The 22,674-nt window shown below is 50.0% G+C and overlaps 1 protein-coding gene across 3 annotated transcripts in view; it reads right to left on the bottom strand.

Moving 5' to 3' along the window:
• Window positions 1-16,263: 16,263 nt before the first annotated feature.
• The window catches only part of Pebp4 (phosphatidylethanolamine binding protein 4), a 215,794-nt gene continuing 209,383 nt past the window's right edge, over window positions 16,264-22,674 (bottom strand). For 2 of the 3 annotated variants that reach the window (XM_008770836.4, XM_063274888.1), the window contains one exon: window positions 16,264-16,532. In XM_008770836.4, the coding sequence (XP_008769058.2) occupies window positions 16,387-16,532 (146 nt within the window). In that variant the 3' untranslated portion in view covers window positions 16,264-16,386. Of the gene's footprint in view, window positions 16,533-21,935; window positions 22,001-22,674 lie in introns of all 3 variants that reach the window. The other variant, XM_039093942.2, reaches the window with a different exon arrangement.

The raw sequence follows: 22,674 nt of genomic DNA, 5'->3' as shown, positions 1-22,674 counted from the left end.
GCCGCCGCTGCCGCCGCCACCTCCTCTGCTGCTGCTGCTGCTGCCGCTGCTGCCACCACCACCAACCAGCCCCGCTGCTTCCTAGCTAGCTCACTGCTGCCCAAAAGCTCCCAGCCAGGGAACTCCACCAGTCTATTTATCTGAGCCCCGGGAAAGCTCCGTGACGTAGCTGCCCATATATGGACAGACAAAGCCCAGCCGAAGGGGCGCGACGTCACAATGGAAGCTCCTCACAATGGAACATTAGAAAGCAGGAAGCGGGCCGCAGCCAACGTGCAGCGCCCGCACCGCTCGCCGTTCTTTATGAAAAAAAAAAAGTCAATTAGAAGATTAGAAAGAAGGAAAGCGAGAGGAGAAAAGAAAAGAGGGACGAAGCCGAAAGCAAAGCACGCGATGCGCAGTAACTAAACCTGTAGGTTTTTATTTGAGGGCTGCATTAGAGACAGAATTTAGCGGCTGGAGGGGTGGAGTTGTTTGCAATTGGCCTCCAGCACTCCAGCAGGAAAAAGAGTTCAGTACACTAGGGACAGGTTCCTTAGCAGTCTGGGAATTGTTGGGAAAGGGGGAGATGACCGCTTCAACCCAGGTTCCCGCATATAACTCCTGCCCTTCATTCAGCATCCTATCTTGATTGGACTCATGGAGAGAGGGAATACTTCCCTTTGGAGAAGGGGTTCCAATGTCCCAAGGCTCCTTAGTCTTGGACAGCTAGAACTTTTCGAGCCGACTTCATTCCGATTCACCGCCCACAGACCCGGCCCCTCCCTTGGGGCTCCTGACCCTGCACTGACTCTCAGTTGAACGCAGTGGCGGAGTAATGTGTAGCCGACTAGCTAGTTTCGCAGTGGGCAGAAGCTCCACACTTCTAGGGACGAGGGCATGAGTTTTTGGTGGAGATTAGGAAAGAGTGAAGTTTAGGGGGACAGAAAACACGTGCACCAACTAATTACCAGATAAATTCCCTAACGGTTCTAAAGCAAACCCCTTTGGCCACAGGATGGCAGGAGGGCCCAGCAGGCCGGGGCACAGTCGCTATCTACTGCGGCCGGCGAAGGGCTTGTGGCTGAGTTACAGCAGGAAGATGCGAAACCCACAGTTTCTAGCCGCCACGGCGGTCTCCCTTAGTCTTTACTCTCTCTGTCTCCCTCTGGGTTGTCCTCATTGCTGCCTGAGGGTGTCTTGCAGCCAAGGGCGGCCCCCTGTGCCGACCCAGGGTGCTGTCACCTCAACAGCGGATCCCGGGGGTGGGTGATGTGTTCCCTGAGGCCTGCTCCTGAAGCGCGCAGCCTGGCTGAGAGCGAGGGGGAAGAGGGGGGGGGGAGCACGGAGGCGCGACCCCAAATCACACCGGGTTGGCGGGGGAGGATTCCCTCCTCAGTGGCGGCGTGGGCGCGGTGAATCCCGCATCCCCCGCTGGAGAGTCAGGGTTGGGGGAACTTGCATCCCTCAAGGGGAGTGGGAGTGTTGACAAGGAGGAAGAGAGGATCCCGGGGCCTCACGCCGTGGGAGGTCCATGCGGGGCCCGGGGACGCGTGGGAGGAACTCCTGAGCTGTGCATTGTGATGGGGGTGGATGACAACCCTACTCCCTCTTCCCTCCCCTCAGTTTGGAGGAGAACATTGGGTAGGAAGGGCCAGACTCCCCCGGATCTCCTCCAGTTCTTAGGAAAGGAGGGATTCCCGCCGCCCGTAAGCCCCCTTTCTGCCACCCCCGCCTCCTCTCCCTCCAGGCTACCCATTCCTGTGCTCTAGAGGCATTGCGCCCCCGGGTTCTCCTCCGCCCCCGCGGCGCGGGGAGACTGCGCGCTGCAGCGGTCCCGGGCTTCGGCCGGAATCAGGGCATGCAGCGCTTCCCGCCCCCGGCTCCATCTCTGGAGGGGGGAGCGGCCGGTCAGGGGCGTGGGTGGCGGTGTGAGCCTAGCTCGGTGCGGGAGGGGCCTCCGCGGCTGCAGGGAGGGTCGCAGGGCAGCTGGCCAAGCCGGGAAGAGCCATACAAGGAGTGGATCCGGTGACGCGCCGGCCGCGCCCCTTCTCCTGCTCTATTTGGCTGCAGATTCCGGTCCCCGGATTTGCATATTTTGGCATCCAGTGGAAAAGGGAAGAACGGAACCCGCAGCCTTTAAAGGAACCGCACAAACTGTAGCGTCACCTAGGGAGGCGGTCTTTGGGGGGGGGGCGCGTGAAAAATTAACCTCGAGCTCTGGCCTCTGGCGGGAGGGCCAGGCAATTGGGGCGGGGAAGGGGTGCCCGGGATACCCGCAAGCTTTGGGCGCTCCTCTGCATTGCTTCCTGCTGCGCGTGCGAGGGGAGGCTGGCGGACTGGGGTGGGAGCGGCGGGGTGTCTCGGTGGGTTCCTGCCTTTTGCCTGGACTTGCCGCGAGGTTCTCGGCCCTGGACCAAGCGGCATGTCCAAGCTTAACTGCAGTGCCCGTGTCTCCCCGCGTGAGGCAGATATCAGCCTGAGGGGTGGTGGGAAGGAAGTGGAAGGCCTTCGGCAGCGCAGCTCAACTAGCAAGGACCCTACATACCATCCACTTTCCACCTGTTTGACTCCCTCCATAGAAGGAGCTGGGGGCTCTGTTCTTTTTCCATATGGACCTGTGGTGGGAAGCATTTGGGATACTGGAAGACTTTTCGCACCCAGTGTCAGCTATTGCTTCTCTAAGCTTCTCTAAGCCAGGAACACTTCCGAGGATAGTTAGCTTGTTGCCTCTAAGAGGGAAAGCACATACTGGCTTGCACTAGGACTTTGTTGCTTACCAAACAAGACCTGAAAGGCTGTCGGCCTGTTTCCTACTAGTTCTAATTGAATGGAAGTTTTCTGTAAGCTTAATATATTTATCGGAACTTCACTGTGACAAGGGAAACTACTGAGCTTCTTAACTGTTGACTGAGGTAGCAATACAGACCTCCTAGGATTAAATCAGAGAATTCTCATAAGAGCACCAATACCAGACCTCTAACAAGCGCTCAATAAACAGCAGTCACTATTATTAAACTATATTCACTCCCATCCGGCTGAAGGACACACTCCTTGTGTGCCCCAAGGACACATTCAAACGATGCAACTGCTAAGAAGTGCCCAACGGGGAAAACCATCTCTTCCAGCTTGTCATGTAAAAGGAATATTGTTTATTTACAGAGAAAAATAAATTACTATTTGGGTGCCTGAAACCCGGGTCAATCTAGTGATGCTTAAGGAATGGTCCTCTTTCTGCCTGAGCCAAGACATGAATTAAGATCTCAAGAGCTGGTGGTGACAGGACAACGGCTATAATGGTCCTGAATCATTTTCTAACACCCTGGAGTGCCTGTGGCTCCCAGGATAGGGTGGAGAATTCTGGGGCCTTCGTGCTGCCATGAAAGAATACTGTGAGCATAGGCCTTTAATGACTACTTTCTATTCAGGTTGTCGTGCCAGCAGATGCCCTCTGTCACCCTGGATGACGATGGTAGACGGGAGCTATGGTTCTGTGGCCGTAGACACAACCAGGAGTTTGGAGCAGCAAGGGGTGTTTAGAGCAGTGGTTTTGTAGGTTTCTGCAGTTTCCTGGTTGTTAGGGGTGGAATTCAGGGTATAAAAAAGTTCTCCTCTTCCCCTGTTTTCCCTTCCCTGAGTGTTTTTTTTTCCCCTCCTGGAGAGGGGCTAAGGGTGTCTCAGGTTTATTGGCAGGCTCCAGAGATTGCCAAGAGCTTAATTACCTGAACCCTAAGCCCTGAAGTGGTAGGGAGCTAGTAGGCACAGGTTCAGGGAGTCCTCCCCTGGAGCTGGTGAAAGGTAGGTAGGCCATCCCTGTAAAAGAACCAAGTCTCCCATGGAGGGGACTGGGTGTCTTTGTTTTGGTGAGGATGAAGAATATGTAGTCCTGGGAACCCACTGTAGTAACAGGCACAGTCCTGTCCTGGATTTTTGTTCCGGGCATCTGTGGACTTCAGTTTTCTTTTTTACTAAACAGTCTTCTGTTTTCCAAGGGTTCCTTCTTTCCCTCGTTAAAATAATTCCAACCTGGGATGTTAACCATTTTATGTCTTACAGATCTTAGAGGGCATTTGCATTTATTTGTTTTCATGTATATGGGTGTCTCTTATGCCCTTATGTGTGCAGATGCCTTAAGAAGCCATCAGGGTCCCTAGGAGTTCCAGACAGTTGTGAGCCTCCCCGTGGGAGCTGGGAATCTGGTCCTTTGCAAGAGCAACCAGTTCTCCAAACTACTGAGCCACTGTTCCAGTCATAAGGGAATTTGCATTTTAAGTGAAAATGTTTAGGATTTGAGACATACCTCAGCGGTGAGAGTGCCTGATCAAGGCCTGGTTTTTTGTTTTAGTTTTTTGTTTTGGTGTATATGTTATTTGTATGTGTCTGTTTGTGTGAGCTCTCTCTCTCTCTCTCTCTCTCTCTCTCTCTCTCTCTCTCTCTCTCTCTTTCTCAATTGCTCTTTACATTATTTTTGAGATGGAGTCTTATTAAACTTGGATTTCACTGATTGGGCAAGACTAGATGGAGAGTGAGCTCCAGAAATCCTCCTGTTTCTCAGTACTAGCATTTCAGCTGTGTGCTGGAGATCCAAACTCAGAACTCAGGTCTTCATGGCAGTGTACAGTTTTCTATCTTAAGTCACCTCCCTATTCTTTTTCTTTTTTTTTTCCCCCCCTGAGGAGCTTTTTGAATGTAGCTGAGAATGGCCTTAAACTCTTAAGTGCTGGGATTATGCATGGCTTCCCTACCTAGCATTTGGAGGAAAAAAAAAACTTAACAAGGGTTACTAATATTTTCTGAAGATATTAAGCATAATACTCGAACGTCACTTGGGGCATGGGAGCCCTCACTGATGCTGCTAGAATGGAAGTCTGGTTGTAGGACATCAGACCCAGTGATGAGTAATGGGGTTGTTCAAATCACACCAAGACTCTGTGGAGAGGACCTGCCAGTGGTGGCACTGTTTCTGAATGCCAGTTATCTTGAGGGTCTTCTGGGGTTTTCCACTTTTGGGTACCACCTGGAAGGGTCACTGGAGTCCTACTGCTCCTTGGTGAAATCTCTAGAAGTCACTGTTGATTCTTTGGTAATGGCAGCCAGCTTAGAGGAGAGTCTAGGTAGAAATTTCCTGGAAGTTTGCAGAAGAAATGTCTTGGTACCCAGTGGGGTCAGTGGACTTCATAGGCCCGGATGCTGGTGCTTCTGGTGGATGCTGTATCCCCAGAACATTAGGCCGCTAATATGAGAATTACAGATGTTAGCTACCACATGGGATTGGGGTTGGGGGTTGGGGGCGATGGTGTGTGTAGGGTGACTGAGTCCTCAGAGTAATGAATGCTTTTATCCACTAAACCATCCCCCCCTCTTTCCCTCCCCCTACCCCATGTGTATTCTTGTGCATGGGCACACACATGCATGTGTGCACTTGTGTGAATTCAGCACCTGCAGGTATCCTTGGTGATGAGAAAGAGTGGGTCCCCTGGAATTGGAGCTGCAGGTGACTAAACCATATGGATCCTGGGAAACAAACCCTGGTCCTCACCTAGAGCATCAGGCACTGGTGAGCCATCTCCCCAGTCCTCTTAGTCTGAAGTTCATTGATGTGGCTAAGCTGGCTAGCCAGCCAGTGAGCTCCATGCTGCCTGTCTCTGCATGGGCTTCTCTACAGCTAGACTCACACATGCCAGCTTTTCACATAGGTCCTAGGGATCTGAACTCAGACATTCTTATTTGCCTGGCTTTATCTATGAGCCATCTTTCCCACTGGACACACTTTCCTCTTACAATCTATCCGTCTAAATTAAATAAGCTTATTCTAATCATGTAGAAACAGGATATTTGGGATCACACTTTAGGTAATTTCAGGGTGGCTGATAACCAAAGGGAAGAAACATTTGTTACAAAGTACCTCTTTCTGAGAGCGTGGGAGTAGCCACCAAATTCCCAAGGTTGTTGATTCTATAGATCTCTCCCAAGACCCCAATGAGTCTATAGAACTAATTAATCACCACAGGTAATCCAGAGGATGAGCATTCAGGACTGAGCCGGGGTGGGGAGGGAAGGGAAATGTTAAAAGTCAGAGTTGAGGAAAGTGTACATTGTGGGTAAATGTCAAACAGGAGCCAAGGCCTGGGAATCAAGGGTTTTGATTTCCTTGATAAAACTGCCTGTGTATGACTGGCTATGATTAGTCTTATTAGTGAGCTTCAAGAGAACACTTTTCTGTTAATTTCAGCTCTAAGTTTGGTGAATGAATTTCTAAGGATGGGGGTTGGTTAGGGGAGAGGGAGGGAGAATGAATGACCCAGGCCCTCCTTCTCAGCTCTCTGGGTTTCTGACTGTCACAAGCAGGTTTGGGAGGAGTATGTAGAGGTTCCTAGTTACAGTCAGAGGTTCTAGGGGGAGGGGCTGAGTTCCTTGGCAAGGGTGGTGTGTGTGTGTGTGTGTGTGTGTGTTGGGGTGAGTGGGTCAGGGGATGAGGGCTTGTAATGGGAACTTTGCTATCTTAGCTCAGGGCTCATGAAAAGTTAGTGAAGTCATGTGCTCTAAGGGCCTGCCCCTCCCCTGGGACCCACTGTGGGGTAACCCCTTCTCAGGAGGGATGGTGTCTGCATAGAGGACTCTCAGGGGATACTGCTTTTTGGAAAGAGGAACTTCACGATTAGAAACATTAGAAACGAAGCAGAAAAGGTGTGAGTATGTGTGGGGAGGGGCTGTGGAGAAGGCAGTTGGGAGAAGAATGAGCTAGAAAAGAAAGTGGGAGGGACTGTGGGTAAGTTCTGATCTCAGTGGTTTGCTGTGTACCTGCTTTTGCACAACAGGCTTTCTTCATAAGGCAGGGGCTGATTCCTTTCCTTCACCCTCATAAGAGCTCTAGGTTTTAGAGAGCTTTGGTCATGAGCCTTGAACCCTTGTCTCAGTCCTGAACTGTTAGCCCCTTTGTCTCATTCACCCCAGAGAGGATGGAGAAGCATGCCTTTGGCTTTTTTGCTGCCATGTGGCGTGCATCTAGTCAAACTGGATTCAGGGAAGCCGTTAATGACTCCAGAGTTCTGAACTCTAACTCTTCGTATTAGTATTCTACCCTGTGAACAGCTCAGGAGGGGCTTCCTGCCTCTGTAGGGCTGGCTGAAATAAACTTTGGGGAGTAGAGGGCTTGAGATCCGGTCTCACTGGGTAGCCTAAGATGGGTTGGTATCAATCACTCTTAATCCTCCTGCCTCAGCCTACTGAGTACGGTGGTTACAAGTGTGAGCTCAAAACTGCCTGTAACTCCATCCATCCTTTTACCCACACCAACCACCTCATCAGAGACACCATAAACGCTCGTTCAAGAAGGAATATGGTAAATGCTCTACGGGTTCTGATTTTGAAGGAGGGGGGTTGCTAATTACCAGTGCGAAACCAGGAAAGGAGGATTATGAGAAGGGGGGAACCCAGAAACAATGCAACAAGGAACCACTTTATGATCCCAGGTTGGAGGCAGGGGTGCGGTAGGAGTCATCCAACACAATCTCCAGAGGTAATAACCCCGTTAATTGGGAGGTAATGACCCTTGGCATTTTTCATCTTCAAAGCCAGGAACAAACTGTAATTAATGCTCCCACCACCCGGGGGCAGGGTGGAGTGTAGGGAACCTTGAACTACTGCTACTTAGGGAAACTGAGGCACTGGCAGAATTTAGGAAAAAGGATTGGAGCCAAGCACAGCTGGGATCTCTGGGGAGCTTGGAACACACCAGAGCATTGCCCTCTCCAAAACTTAACAGCCTGGTAAGAGTAGCAGGGAAGCCAAGACCGCCTGCTGGGAGGAGGATGGGAGAACCTGACAGCCTATACAGGCCTCGCCACAGGTGGTAGCAGGGTAACTGGGTTTGTTGGTGGCCAACCTCAGGAGAAACTGCTCAGACTCAGACTGTGCCTAGTTTCCCATAACAGAGCCTGGGATGCTTCAAGGATGGACTTGAGCCTCCCTGCCCTCCCCCCTCCCCAGCGTGCGGCCATCTCTGTAGAGTGGGGAGAGAGAGAGAGAGAGAGAGAGAGAGAGAGAGAGAGAGAGAGAGAGAGAGAGAGAGAGCAGAAGTTCTTCGCACCCAGAGGCAGGAGGACTCCCAGCACATTCAGAGTGACTCGTCGGGCGACTCCGAAATGCCTCCCGGTTTCTTCATCTCAGTCTGGATGCCCCAAGCCCAGAGGGAGCTTTTCATTAGCGTGATTATCCTGCTGTTGTTAAAAGCTGGTAAATCTCACCCAGGGACCGAGGCCGGGAGCTGCTTCTGAACAGCAATTGGAGTTCATAGGTCCCCAGCTGTGGGCCACCAGCACTAACTCCATCTCTCCTGTTCAACCCCAAATGTCCTGGGTATCAGGGGCAAGACCCACAGGCTTTGTGCGGTCTCAGGGACCTGTCGTGTCCCATTGTAGTCGTGGTGGTGTCAGTAGTGTCCGTGGTATTTCTCTCTCCCCGCTTGCCACCCGCCCCTGCAGGACCACTCCACGGGCCAAGTTCTCACCAGTAGGGCATACAGCCAGGTTCTGTATCACTCTTTAAAGGATAGGGTGGGGCTTCACAGCTTTACAACTCAGTCAGCATCCTTCTTGGCAGGAATGTTGTAGAGATGCCTGACCCACTCGCTTTCTTACTCCTCCCCCACACCCTTGTGCCATCCTTTGATAAATGTGCCCCTTGGACAAGTGCAGAAGTGTAACTTTGATTTTGTGTAGATTACCATTGCACCCCTATCTTCCAGGCCCCCACACGATCCCCATTCCCTGGGCACCAGCATCCAGTGTCTAGTAGGCCTTTGCCTGCTTTGAATTACTAAGTCTTCAGGGGGTAAATGAATTGTTTACTGACCTCTTGTCCCACCATTCCTTCCCCAGCATTTGGAAGTTATTCATTGTATACCCACTGCAGGGGTCACATACTGGGGTAAGGCATCGGAAGTAGCTCAGGTCTTTGCAGTGGGGGAAATGAAGGTTCACATGAAGTTTCAGGGTGGACAGAGAGAGTAAGCAAATAGAGGCGATTTGATGGTAAGGAGTATGGGTAAAAATAAATTAGGAAGAAGGAGGTGAGGAGTGGTGGGGCTGATCTTGTCAGCTACTCTACGACCCTTGCATTTGGAGATATGGCTTGGTCTGCTGGCTTGCCTATCAAAGGGCTGAATTCCAGTATGTGGATCAGAGTTTTAGTGCAGTTATGTCCTGACTCATCAGATGCTCTGAAAAATTCCACACGAACAGAATCTGTGTTTTGTTTTGTTTTTAAATCTCATCAGGGCCTAGTGAGATGGCTCGTCAGGTTAGGGATGCTGCTAAACCCAACAACATAAGTTTGATCCAAGTGAACTGACACTGAAAGTTGTCCTCTGGCTCCATGCTCGTACCATGTTACATGTCTATCCGTGAGTGTGAGAGCACACATACACAAACACATACGCACAAATGAACACACACACATGTGCACACCCATATACAAATACACACACATGAACACACACGTGAGCACACACATGCACACACACACACACACACACACACACACACTCACATCAAACAGAAGCACATTAGAGACAGTCAGACTCTGAAAGCAGTTGCCACTTGTTCCTTGTCCCAGGAATCAACCTCTCTTCTTCTGGATTAGCTTCTTGCTCTCCTACCAGATGGCCTGAGGGAAAGAAATTCTGACTGTGTTGTCTCTGGGAGCCCTAGTCCTTCTTAGGCTGGTGGGGGAGGGGTGGAGTGGAGTAGTGGGGGGAATTTAACAGGGCAGCAGATCACTGGTGATGGTGGCTTTGTGTGCCCCACCCCCAAATCCCAAATCTTGGTATCTGTTGGGCTTTGGGGTAGTGCACGGGGAAAGGGAAGGTGGAGAAGTTTCTTCTAGACCCCAAATGAAAGAAAAAGTAGTCATGATGGAAACTCAAACAAATTTTTCCCCATTACCCTACTTCCCTCCCGTGGTCACACTTCCGGCTGCCACCACAGGGTATTTTAGGCTCAAAAACAAAGCATCAGATCTATTTGAGCAACTTTTGTTCCATCAGTGTAGAAGCCCAGGGGCCTGTGGCTGCCCTGGGCTAGGCCACTTCCCCAGGGAACTGACGCGTTTCCCCTCCGCTGCCAAGGTTCAATTTAGCAACTCAGTCTGGCCAGTTTTGGCTTCTCCTTTCCCTGGCTGGGCACTACACAGGCAAGAGGCCAGATGTAGGCCTGCTAGAAGCATGGGTCTGTGTTTGGAGGCCTTCCTCATGAGTTGAAGGGGAGGCCTGGTTCCCTTCTGCTAGCACCTCCTCCCCTCTTTCTTCCCCAGTCACACACAAGAAACTTCCACTCTATCATCAAAGCTCCACTTGCAGTGACAGGAGATTGCAAAGTGAGATCTGTGGTTAGGTCAAGTCCGTTCCTCTGTCTCCTACAAAGAGTGGTGCTTTTCTGCGTTAGCGGTAGGCTGGTGTGCGATCAGGCTGTGAGTGAGAGTGTGCTGAGGTTCAACAAGGTTTGTCTAGCATGTCTAGAAAGAGGCTGGCAGAGCTCATACCCCTTCGTGTTTATCGGCTGCGTACACCATGTGATTTTGCGTGGGATGCTGTGCTGACAGTATGCATGTGCAGGTTGCATACATAAGAGGTGTGTGTGTGTTTGTGTGTGTGTGTGTGTGTGTGTGTGTGTGTGTGTGTGAATGCTTGTTTATGTGTGGATGGGCAGGGGCATGGCAGCTAAGAATCTGGAAGACACTTGCATTCCTGACAGCTGTGGCCAGTGTCCACGTGGGCAAAACTTAGGTTGTAGAACTGTGGTTCTCAACCTGTGGGTTGCTTCACAAGGGTCGCCTTATCAACCGTCCTCCTTATCATATATTTACATTAGGATTCATAACAGTAGCAAAATTACAGTTATGAAAATAACTCAATGGTTTAGGGAGGGGGTCACCACAACACGAGGAACTGTATTGAAGGGTTGAAGCATTAGGAAGGGTGAGAACTGCTGCTGTAGGTGCTGTTTTTGTGTGGATCAGGGCTTGAGGGCAAGTTGACAAATTGTAGCTGTGGCTCAGGTAAGCCTGCTTGTAGTTCCAGCCAGGGATGGGCCACTCTTGGTGCTCATAGGTGCCTTTCCCTTCTCCTTTCCCATCCCCATGGGCTGCAGCGTCTCCTCTCAGTGTGCACGCCCCTCTCTTGTGAGCCTGTCTTCCGGCTGCTCAGGTTCAATTGGGAGAGGCGCTGAGGCAGTGACTTTGGCACCTCTAAGTCATGGGTTTGGATGCGCATAGGAAACTGCCTCTGTTTCTGTGGGTGGGAGGAGGTCTTGGGAAGCAGAGAGCCTGTGAGGTAGTAGGCTGCTACTCGGGCTGTATCAGAAGTTGGCTTACCTGCTTGTGAAAGTGGGAACCCAGGGCAGCTAGGTCCCTTTCTGACAGACTCTGTCTCGTTCCTTTTAGCCCATCACTCCTGACTCAGGATTCTAGTTCATGATTCTATGTGTTGCCCTGCATCCCTGAAGTGAATATGAGGATCCCTCTGCTTGAGTTTTTCTGACTTGATTCTGAAATCGATGTTGCCTGTGGGAGATCCCAGGGTCCTCAGCTCCCTACAACTGAAAACTCATCTTTAACCCAAGCACCCCACTAGAGTTTTCTAGCTTCTGTAGATAAATGTGCTTGGCTCCTAATCATGAAAACGCTCGCTCTACGCTGTTGTGGTGCTTTCTCTACTGCTTTCCAAAAGAACCATAGAGAATTGTAGAATATGGAAGTGGAGAGGACCTTATGGAAAAAAGTACTTGGTTTATGAAGAAACCGAAGCCAAGAGAGGGTGGCTGACTGGCCTAGGCAAAGAGAGCAGTGAATGGCAGAGATGAACTGTCCATTCATAGCTCTATTTATTTTACAGCAGAACATACGGCTGTGCCCTTTTCTATTTCCTTTTATTCCTGAGTCTTTGCTGGCCTCAGAAGCCAAGGGCACATGTGTATGTGTGTGTGTGTGTGTGTGTGTGTGTGTGTGTGTTTGTGTGTGTGTGTGTGTATACATACACATCTCATGTGTCTTTTAGCAGTTACTGGGGGGCAGAGGCAAAGTTAGCCACCGGAAGGAGGAACTGAACTCTGGAATCCTTGCTATTAGACTGGCTAAGACAGTGGGGTAGGGTCCTAGAGGAGGGTGGCTCTGTGCTCCATTCCTGCAAAGCAGATTAGACACCTGGGGAGGCTGGGGAGGTAGTAGTCTGAGTGAAGGGTCTTTGTCTTTACAGGGAAATGCTAGTTGCTAAGGAACTGAGTGTCTTTCCTGATCCAAGCCACTCAATGTTTTGCTCAGTTTGGGAGGATGATTCTGGGCTGGGGCTCAAAGCACCCTGGCTAGTTGGCCCTCTCCCTGGTTACTGAGACTCCTACTGGTCTGGTAGGAAGGACACTTCTTTGGAGGTGGCGGCTCCTTGACTTGAGCCTCATTGCTTTTCTCAGATGAGCTGGGTAGGACAGGTGAAGCAGGGGTGGGGAAGAAGAGGAAATCATGTATTTGTTGAACAGCCTGCGTGCCAGACATTGTGCTTGATTATCTGCTCTGCTGGCTCATTTAACTGTTGTAACCCATCCTAGAAGGAAGGCACCTTATACTCTTTACTGCGTTTGAAATGGGGCCTGAAACTCTTAAGTTGTTCAAGATCACTTGGTGGTCAAGTGGCAGAAGTCTATGTGAATTTAGGTTTTTGGAGGCAGAGCACGGACTGAGCTTTCTATTTCATGGCTACTTAGTCCTAATACCCAGATACACCACCGTCACCACACCATCCCACACCATCACCATCACCATCACTACCACCATCACCATCACCACCACCACCATCAGCAGCAGCAGCACCACCACCACCATTACCACCGTTCTTGAGTCTTTCCAAGATAACCTTCCCTCCTTTTCTACCTTTCACTTTTTCTAGAAGTAGTCATCATATAGATGTGTGTGTGTGTGTGTGTGTGTGTGTGTGAAAAACAGAAAGGAGATTCAATTAACTGAAGAAATCAAATAGTCAGCTTTGACAGGGAGGAAGCGGAGATGATGGTCTTTTCCTGGGCTAGCTGCTTACCTTGAGTACTCTGAGGCCCTAGGCTTCTCCACAAAGATCCTGGGTGGCTGAAACTTTAAAGTACTGTGGTACAAGCAGCCTTTCTCCTTCAGCCCTGTCCTACTCTTGAGTGAATAAAAGATCCAGTCTTTATTTTTTTTTTATTGCCCAGAGAGTAAAATCAGAGCAGCTTCCCTCTGAATAGCGCACAGTGAGGGGCTTTAACTCAATACCACCTTCTGCCATTGCTTTTCACGAATCAGAGCTTAGGAACTCTGGTTCCCCATCCATGAGAGGAGTCTGCTACTACCTGCATCATTAGGCTGTTGCAGCAGGTAAATATGAGGACGTGCACAAAGCCCAAGTGGGCTGTGGATCAGGGTGGGAACACAGTAAATGAAACATTACACAGGAAGCGCCTGGTGTAGTGCATGGCTTGCAGAAAGTGTCCAGAAAGTGACATCTGACGATGAAGGCGACCACAGTGATGATTAAAAATAAGTAAAAGTCAGTTTTCTTAAGTGTGTAAAGGATCACATTGCAGTCCTCATATATTTCTTGACCGTTTACATGCCCTTGTTTTCTTCGGAGGAGCCGATGAAATGGGGTGTGAGGCCTGCACGCAGAATTCTGCAGGTAAAAACCTGAATCAAGGGTGGGCGCCTAACTGCTAGCTCTCATGGACTCCAGGCTTCCTCTCTACCCCGGACTTTTCACTGTGGTTATGGCAGGGCTGGCTGTAGCCTAGGGCCTGGGCCAGCTGCCTTCTTTTTCACCTTTTAGGACCCAAGGAATAGAGGTCCCCACGTGGGGGCGGAACTCAAAGCCTATAAAATGCTAGGGCAAAAGAAAGGAGGGGTGAAAAAAAGGGAAAGAAAGCAAGCTGATAATTTCCTCGAAGGGTAAACATCCGACTTTTTCCCTTACCCCAAAATAAACATGCTAGCCACAAGGAATTAAAAGCAGAAGAGGGAGGATGTCTCAATTTGGTGTTGTTCTAGCAAGCTGACCTTCTATTTATCCTAGTCCTGGGCACCAATTGGAGCTGCCAATTACACTCTGCCCCTGGCATGGTAAGGGTTGTGGAGAGACGGTTCCAGGGAACATGGAACCCAAAAAGTCCCTTCTCGTGGCTGTCTTCCATGACACTGCAAATGGAAACTTCCTTTTGTTTCTTAGTTTAGTTCTGCTCACAGGCTTGCCTGGGGTGGGTTGGGGAGAGGGGGCAGGAGGTTTCTTTTGCCCTGGGCTGCCATCAGATGTGCTGCTAGAACACAAGCATTTGTTCCTACTCTTTTGGGCAGGGTTCTGAACCTAGCAATGGAAGGGGGCAGCATCCAACGCTCTTCTCTCTGCATCACAGACTCAGTATCCTACATTCTTTAGATCCTGTCGTGAAAATTAATGAATGAGTTGAGTGTGTTTCACAGGGTGAAGGGTCAACTGGGCCCCCCTACCTTGTAGCTATCACAGGACATGCCTCTAGGAAGGTAATAACCTCATGCCTAACTTCATCCTGCCCCTTTCATCTGGAGATCTCAAAGCACACTGTAGATGAGTCACCAGTGCCTCTGTGTCTCAGCCAAGGTCTCCATGTCTTATTAAATTGTGGAGGGAAACTGATCTAGGGGATCTTGAGAGGAATAGAAAGGGGTAAAACACCTGAGGAGCTACGGTTCATGTTGCATATGAGAGAAGCAGAGATGCATTTTCAGGGGGTCATTGGGCAGCAAAACCAAGGAGCATACAAGGAAACCCAAGGACCTTAGATGACAAAAACCCTTTCCCCACATACACCAAGGAGCTTCACTGTAAATCCTTAAAAGCACACCATCTGATTAGGATACCAGTCTTTTTCCAATCTTCAATTTCATTCTTTCTCCAATTCATCACTCCACAAGTTATTTTTCGTATAGATTCGATTAAAAACTAGTGTGGTTATGAGGCCTGGCGTGACCTTGGCTTACCTATCAAGTCAATATTCACACCTCATTCTAATTCCTTTATCGGCCTTTCATTTTTAGAAAGTTGCTACATTTGTTCCTGCCAGCAGCTCAGTGAAGCTCTAGGAAAGTCTCTGCCTCTGTCAGTAGTCACTGAATTAATCTCTACCCGGCACTCCAGCCCCAACTTTAAACACCACTTCTTCCAAAAGGCCTTGCCCTTTCCACTCCTGCCAGAAACCAGGTCCCCTTTACAGCCTCAGAACACGTATCGCAGTTTGTCAAAACTTGATTGTGACTCTCTGACGGTGACCGCCCCCACCACAGACTGTTAAGCTCCACTGGAGGAATAGCACCTCTCTCTGTCTGTCCTGGGTCTGACTGGAACAGGCGCCAGCTCGACTCACTGAAGGAAGGTGGTTGTCTGTTGGAGCTGGAAAGATCCATGGTCAAAAACCCAATTTCCGCTACAATCCCTTCCTTCCTCGAAGCCAAGTCTGGGGAGGTGGGGCTCTGGGATGAATGATTTGGCAACTCCGGCCCTGGGACCTGGTCTCCTGCCTGTCCATCCAGGTCCAGCTGGACTCACTTGAGTTTGTAAGAAATCCTCAAATTGAGGTCTAGACCTCAAGTCTCTTCATTATTGATTTTCTGTTCTCTCTTCCTTCTCTTCCTCTTTCTTCTTTCTCTTCGTGTTCATGTTCATGTGAGTGTGCATACACATGTGCTTGCTCATGGAGCTTGAGGTCTGAGGAAGCCCTCAACCATTGCTGTTTTCAGGCACATTCAACATGTTTAAGGCATATGTCTCCCCGTTCCCCCCTCCCCCTTTCTCTTTCATTTTTTGAGACAGGGTTTTTTCCTGTGTAGCTCTGGATGTCCTGGAACCAGACTGGCCTTGAACTCAGAGATCTGCCTGCCTCTGCCTCTTAAGTGCTGGGGCTAAAGGTGTGCACCACCGTTGCCTGGCTAAGGCAGAGTTTCTTATTGGCCAGTTGTCGAAGTAGCCTAGACCGTTGGCCAGTGACCTTTGAAGGTCTGCTTGCCTCTGATTCTCATTTTCCCATAACTGGGCTTTTTACGTGAGTTCCGGATATCCTAACTCAGTTCCTAATGTTTGCAAGGCAAGCTCTTTATTGACTGTACCATCTCCTCAGTCCTTCCCTTGCTGTTTTTCAAAGTAATACACAGGTTAGAAAGCAAATTGCTAAGCCCTGGGTGAGTGGTTTTTTGTTTTTGTTTTTGTTTCTGTTTTTTTGTTTTATTTATTTGATTGATTGATTGATTTATTTATTTTTATTTGGAAGATGCCAAGAGGAGATTCTATCCCCAGACCATCTGTAGTGGATGATACGACATGAGCACACATCTGGAAGGTAAAAGTTTCAGTTCAGTGGACAGTAGTTATCTTTGATCGGGTTGGTCTTGGCCGTCGTTAATGCTACCAAAATCTGGTGGCAGTTCCCCATCAAACTGAGTCATGAACTGGGTGCTTGTGTCAGGATCTTGCAGCCCGTACTGCTGCAGAAATTTGTCCAGTTTCCAAGCACCTAGAAATCAGATAGACCACAGAGAAACAGTAAGAGATAACCATTGACCTGAGATGGCCTGACAGGGAGAGGTCATCTCTGAGTAGGTAGAGTTACCCTTGATCATCAGGCTAGGAGGTATATACTGCATGGGGAATCTTCTGGGTCCTAGCTTTAGGAGGGTCTGGATGCTTGGAGACCCCCTAACACGAAGCAAAGGTGGCTGCTTGCTAAAAGATGATGGGACATGGCTCAGTGAGTTAAAGCCACCTTGGGCTTCTTTCCGCAGGATCTTTTAGTCAGTATGCATTACTTCCGTCTCACCCATGCCATCTTCTTGAAGGTCTTCAGACTTCTGACATGATAGAGGCTTGGATACTTCCTCTCCTCACACCTGCGTACCCTAGCTGTTGGAGCTGAAATTGGTGGGAACCTTTTGCTGTTCTTCCAGTCCCCCATGCCCTGACCCCTGCAGGGCCCCAAGCACCCCATGAAACATGAGTTCTCCTTGAGAGAAGGGAAAAGGGTTGCACTTAGATCCCCGATTGGGATCAAATATGGGAGACATTTTCTCTGTTTGGTGCTGGAGAATCCTTGTCAGTGCCTAGGCCAGAGGGGTCTCTTCTGGGGGGAAGACAACCCAACAAGGTGTATGTCCCTTCTGTGATGAGAGTGATAGGTAATTTAAGTGTATATAGTCAGAGGCACTGGAGAGAGTTGAAGGAAGTGGTTGGAGGTAGAACTCCATGTTCCTTTCTGAAATTCTAAGCTTTGAGACCCTGGTAGAGGGTTGTCAGGAAAATTCAGGTCTGGATTTCAGATAACAAATAATTTGCTACTTCATGGAGTAAACTTATACTAATTATTTTATTTTCCTGTTTATTTGAATAACTGTAATTCGCATGTGTCCTGTGTTGTCTTATTCTTTTAGGGGTGGCTAACTTTAGCAGTCTTCCTTGGATGGGAAAGGAAGGACTTGGCCAGAACGTAGAGAGGCAGTGGCCAATGTCCTATGGCTTGCAGAGACCAGTCATCACTGGGATCTAGATAGAATGATGTCAACACGAGGCTGGCAGCCTGTAAGTCTCAGCACAGCCTCACCTTAGAGTCATAGGCCGCTGGTGTCCCCCACCTCACCCCCAGCCCCCATTATAGCCACAGCTGCTTTTATAACAAGGATGAGATGAAGTCTATCCACATTTCTTTATCAACTTACCTCCCCTCCCCACCACATAAGGTTCACGTGTCAATGTTCTTCTCAAAGATCAACAGTTTTTTAATACTAGCTCCCAAAAGCTATAATGATGGCATAGACACAGTAAGAAGAACAGCAAAGGCACAGCCCTGTAGCATTTCCTAGTAGACATCTGCTGTCACAGGAGCATGGTGTACATTACTTCATGTCACTTGTAATACGGAGGACTTGTGGGATGGGGTGGGGGTGGGGTAGGATGTGGCATCCACCTGGGGGATACAAGACATTTCCAGGTCTCTTCAATCCCATCTGACCCAGTAACTGTATGTCTCACCCAGCCTCAAGGGTTGTAGAGTTAGAACTTATGGGACTATCTTGGGAAGGCTGTTGAGATGCTGATGGCTTGGCTCATAGATAGGTGCTGGGTACACTGGGCAAGTCCATGGTGCAGCTTTTTGTCACTGTTCTTTTGTGGACATTGCGCCTAGCTAGAACCCCTGGGAACCAGGGGGCCAGGCTGGCTGAAAAAGAAATGTTGGTAATCTGACCCTTGGAAAGCATGTGCAGGCGTGTGTCCTCTGTGTATGCATGTGCATGCATGCCCTCACCCCGACTGGTGCGTGTGCATGTGTGTGTGTATGTGTGTGCATGAGCATGTGTGTCTGAGATAGGGTCTTGGGTGAAGTAATATGTGGCAGATATGAAGGGACAAGGCTATTCTCCTTTTCTCACTGAGTTTGACAGGAAGGAGCTTTGGTGTCAATGAGGGAATTGAAACCCATCACGAGATCAGAGCAAGCTGGTGGAAAGAAATCCCCTATGTCCCGAGAGAGAGGCCTGCCTCCCCTTAAGCAGGGCTGGCTGTCCCCAAGTCCTTTGTGTGAGCTCAGAGTGTCCTGAGATACTTGGGTTTCTCCTGGCTACATTTCCAAAAACCTCACAGTTTCACCAACTTGGGCAGCAGCTCCACAAAGTCAGGACCTGGACTGGCTAGTCTCCTGTTGCCTCTTCCTTTGGCTCAGCAGGGACTCCTTACACACCCCCACTTGTTTCCTGCCACAGAGGGCAGGAGGAACTGACCCAGAGCAAGCTCTAGAAGGAAGAGGGGTGAGTCAGGCCCTTAGGGCCATGTGGGGAGAAATGAAGAGCTGTGGCTTTGGTGGTCACTGCTAGGAGGAAAGCCCCTTCCTGTATGGTTCTGCTCTGTCTCTGCACTGCAGGAAGAGGGCGGGACCACTACCCTGCTAGCCATCAGGATGGAAGGAGGTATTTATACTCTGGTGTTTATACCCTGACCTGCCCAGAGAGAGCAACACAGAGGCTGGTGCTCCTGCAGCAGGGCCACACAGATCACATGCAGTCTGGTCTCCACACAACCTAGGGACGGACACTCCTTTCATCCCACAGAAGCAGCTGTGGCAGCCTTGCCATGAGGCCACTGTTTCTAAGAGCTGATGGGAAGAGCTCGGCCAAAGTGCTGATGTTAATTCGGTTGTGGAAGGCAGAGAGGGGCACATGAGGGACACTACCTAAAAGTGGGGAGGAAATTGAAACACTGTCTGCCTAACCCCACGGGCAGACACCAGGGGTGTGAAAGATGAAGGATCCCCTCTTCAGCATCTAGGAGAGGGACTACCTGTCTTGAATTCCACTCACAGTGAACACTCTGGCCAGCAGGTTTGGAATGACCTTGGTAGTAGATGTGGATGGCCACTTTTTCCATTCTGGGCCCTGAGTACACGGGCCGGCTTTTGCAATCTGAAACTGACAGTTGTATGCCTGAATATCATTTGCAGGCCTCAGACAGGGGGATGAGATGGACGGTTCCTCCTGTAGAATGTGTGAACTCTGAGCTTGAGTGGATCTCTGTCCTTGTGCCTTTTATGTGACTCTGGCAGCATCTCCCTGGGCCTCTCTTAGGCACAAGTGGTAGTAGCCGCTTTATCTAGCTTCCCTCCTGACCTCAGTGAGTTTCCTATATTACCCAACTTACATTGGAAAAACAATCCACTAGTGTTGGTCAGGGGGAGCCTTGTCCAGTAGCACAGCTTTGTTGCTTGCTCCTGACTGATGCTCACAGACCCTTCAATGAGCCCATTTCCAGATTTCCAGCCAGCCAGCTCAGCGCTGCCTGGCCCTGTCCTGGTGAAAGCCAGTTTTCATCAGACTTCCATTTGTTCCTTGGCTTAGGGATGTGGGGTCGGGAGGCAAGTGTCATTCAGATAAGATGGGGGGTTCTTAGCTATTGACTTTGGCCTCCTGATTGAGGCAGTCTGTGAGCCTAGTCCCTATCTAGGCACCTGGCTCTTAGCTGCCTGAGCCTCAATGAGAGGGACTTGTATCTAACCAAGGTATCCATCCTCTTCCCTGGCCTTGGCCTTTTGGGAGAGCAGGGGATGATGGCTCTGAAGAAAACAACACAAATTCAAGTCCAACCTAATAACCACCCCACGGAGAGCCCAGCTCAGGTCTGTAATTTGTTTGACTCGCCAGGGCTGGGCGAGGTGATAGAAGCACTGATGCCTCTCCGCAGAGATTAATGATGTCCTGGCAGTGGTAGGCGGGAGGCCTGAGCCTTTTATTTTTTGTGCCATTAAATGACATCCAGAGACTTTCACTCAGGAGCTGAAAAGCCCTCGTTCCATCACATCCAATTACTTCTGGAAAGTATTTGCTGAGTGGCTGATCCTGCAGGCTTGAGAGGCTTTGGGACAGAGGGGCCACTGGGACCTGGGACTTTGGCCCAAATGCACAGGAGGGAGACAGGCCCATAGTGGTGAGGAGCTGTCTCTGTCCTCTGTAGCAAAGAACCTAGGGAAGGTGGAGAATGAGAGGGGATTTCTAGTTGTTTGCCCTGGGGGCACTGGGGCCTTCTACTATCTTGTAACTGAGAACAGTGATGAAAAAGCCCCAACCTATTCCTGTATTTGGTAGACGTAGTGGCTGGCTGGAACTTGGGAGTTATCTGTGGGTTCTCCATGATCTATGTATCGGTTTTAATTTTGAACGGTCCATGTTTACCCTGGCTGAGGCACATTTTTCTAAGGGACCTACCATCAGCCTACAGAAATTTCAGATAGTTCCTGGACAGGGTGCCTGACTGTGTGCTGCCTAGGGTCTTCCCAGCTGGGTACCTGCCAGGAACCCAGTGGTACCAAGTTCTGCCAGGTGGGTGGGACCCTATGGAGGCAAAAGCGAGCTATCTGCCACAGAAGCCTACAGTGGGATGTGATCAGGGGCTAGGCCCTGGGAACCAGGCCAGAGGAACCACTGTGGGAGGTCATGGGGGTGGTTTGAGCTGTTTTACAGTGGGCCCCGTGTGTGTTTGTGTCTGTCTGTGTGTATGTGCTGGAGGGTGATAGTTTGAGGGTGGGGCTGTTCTTTAGATAGGACCTCCTTTCTCTTTGATCCTCTTCCCTCTACACTCCCCAACTTTCTCCGAGCTTTAGCTTTTGCCCACAAGGCCTATGGGGTTCCTCCTAGCCTTATCCCTGAATGTCACCACAGTTTTTGCTTTATGACTCTGTTGCTTTCATGCCTGTGGCCCCACAATGGCCCTGTCCCGCTCACCTGAGAGTGCCGCAGGTGTTCAGATGCATGGGCAAGACTCAGAAGCCATTGTGTGGCAGGCCCATGCCTGTTCCGCCTCTTTGACCCTGGGATGCAGATGTCTGCATTTCGAGGAGCGCTTTATAGCTGTCTAGCTTCAAACCCTCGCCATCCCTCCTTGCTTTTTTCATCCCGTTTTGCAACAAGTAAACTTTCCTACTGAAGGTCCCTGAGGTGGTGACTGTCACCGTGACCTCATCTTGGACTTGTGGCCTTTGAGTGGTTTCTGGAGCAACTGGTGGCATGTCACCATCTGTCATCTCATAGGACATAGCTCATGGAGAACCCCACAGATATTATACAAATCCCAGCCAGCAACTGCTACAACCAAATGACAGCCTTCCTCCTACTCTCTTCTGTCCCCACACACAGAGGAGCATGCAGCTGGCTTGTGACAACTCAGGGCCAGTGGCTTAGATGCAGCATAGTGTAGGCTATAGCTGCCTAGGACCTTGAGGCTTAGTCAAAGACAAGAATTGGGTAAGATAATCTAAGACAAGATACAGTTGCTTCTTGCCTGTCCCTGAACCAGAACCCTGAAACATGATGGTCTGGAGGAGAAAGAGGTGTTGAGTGTGTGGGTTCCAGTGTCAAGAACCCTTTTCCAGGTCTGCTGTTACCTGTAGATCCGTTTCACCATGAACTTCAGTTTCCCTTAGTCATACAAGAGATCCCAGCCACTGTCCTGCATGGTGGGGCAAAGGAAAATACCATGGAGTACAGGGCAGCTGGTAGAGAGGGAGCCCTGCTGACCTGGTGTTAGACAGAGACCATGTGGACGTAGAGATTGTCCTTTGAGGACATAAGTACTCTTAGAGGTGGCTGCCTCTTCAGGTGTTGAAGGATGTTGACATGGTTGTGTATGGGAACCCAGGGGTGTGAGAACATACAGATCTGTGTGTGAATGGCTTGCAAATGTGTGTCTGTGGGTGTATCACATATATACATACTTGGTGACTGACAGGCCACAGTAGGCTGGGCGCAGTGACAGATACTCAAAGGAAGGACCTCTTCTCTAATGGTCTCATGATGAAAGCAGGGTGGGGGTATGAGTGGGGCAGTATATACCAACACTGAAGAGACCCAGGCAGATGTCTGAGCACAACAGAGCATTAGGAGAACTGACACAGTGGTGGGGACACTAATGTGGGGTAAGGCTGAGCTGAGGGGAACAGCCTGGATGACTGTGAGGCACACTTGGGAATAGTCCAGACTGGGTCTCTGTCTCTCTGTCTCTTTCTCCCCGTGTGTGTGTGTGTGTGTGTGTGTGTGTGTGTGTGTGTGTGTGTGTGTTTGTGTGTGTTGTGGGGGGAGGGCTGCTATGGGGTCAGCTGTTTTCTCTATAATATAGAAGTGGAA

This window comes from Rattus norvegicus, chromosome 15 (assembly GCF_036323735.1).
Source record: "Rattus norvegicus strain BN/NHsdMcwi chromosome 15, GRCr8, whole genome shotgun sequence".
Lineage (NCBI taxonomy): Eukaryota > Metazoa > Chordata > Mammalia > Rodentia > Muridae > Rattus > Rattus norvegicus.
Note: the sequence above shows the minus strand (reverse complement) of the source record. Positions and strands in the feature narration are given on the sequence as shown.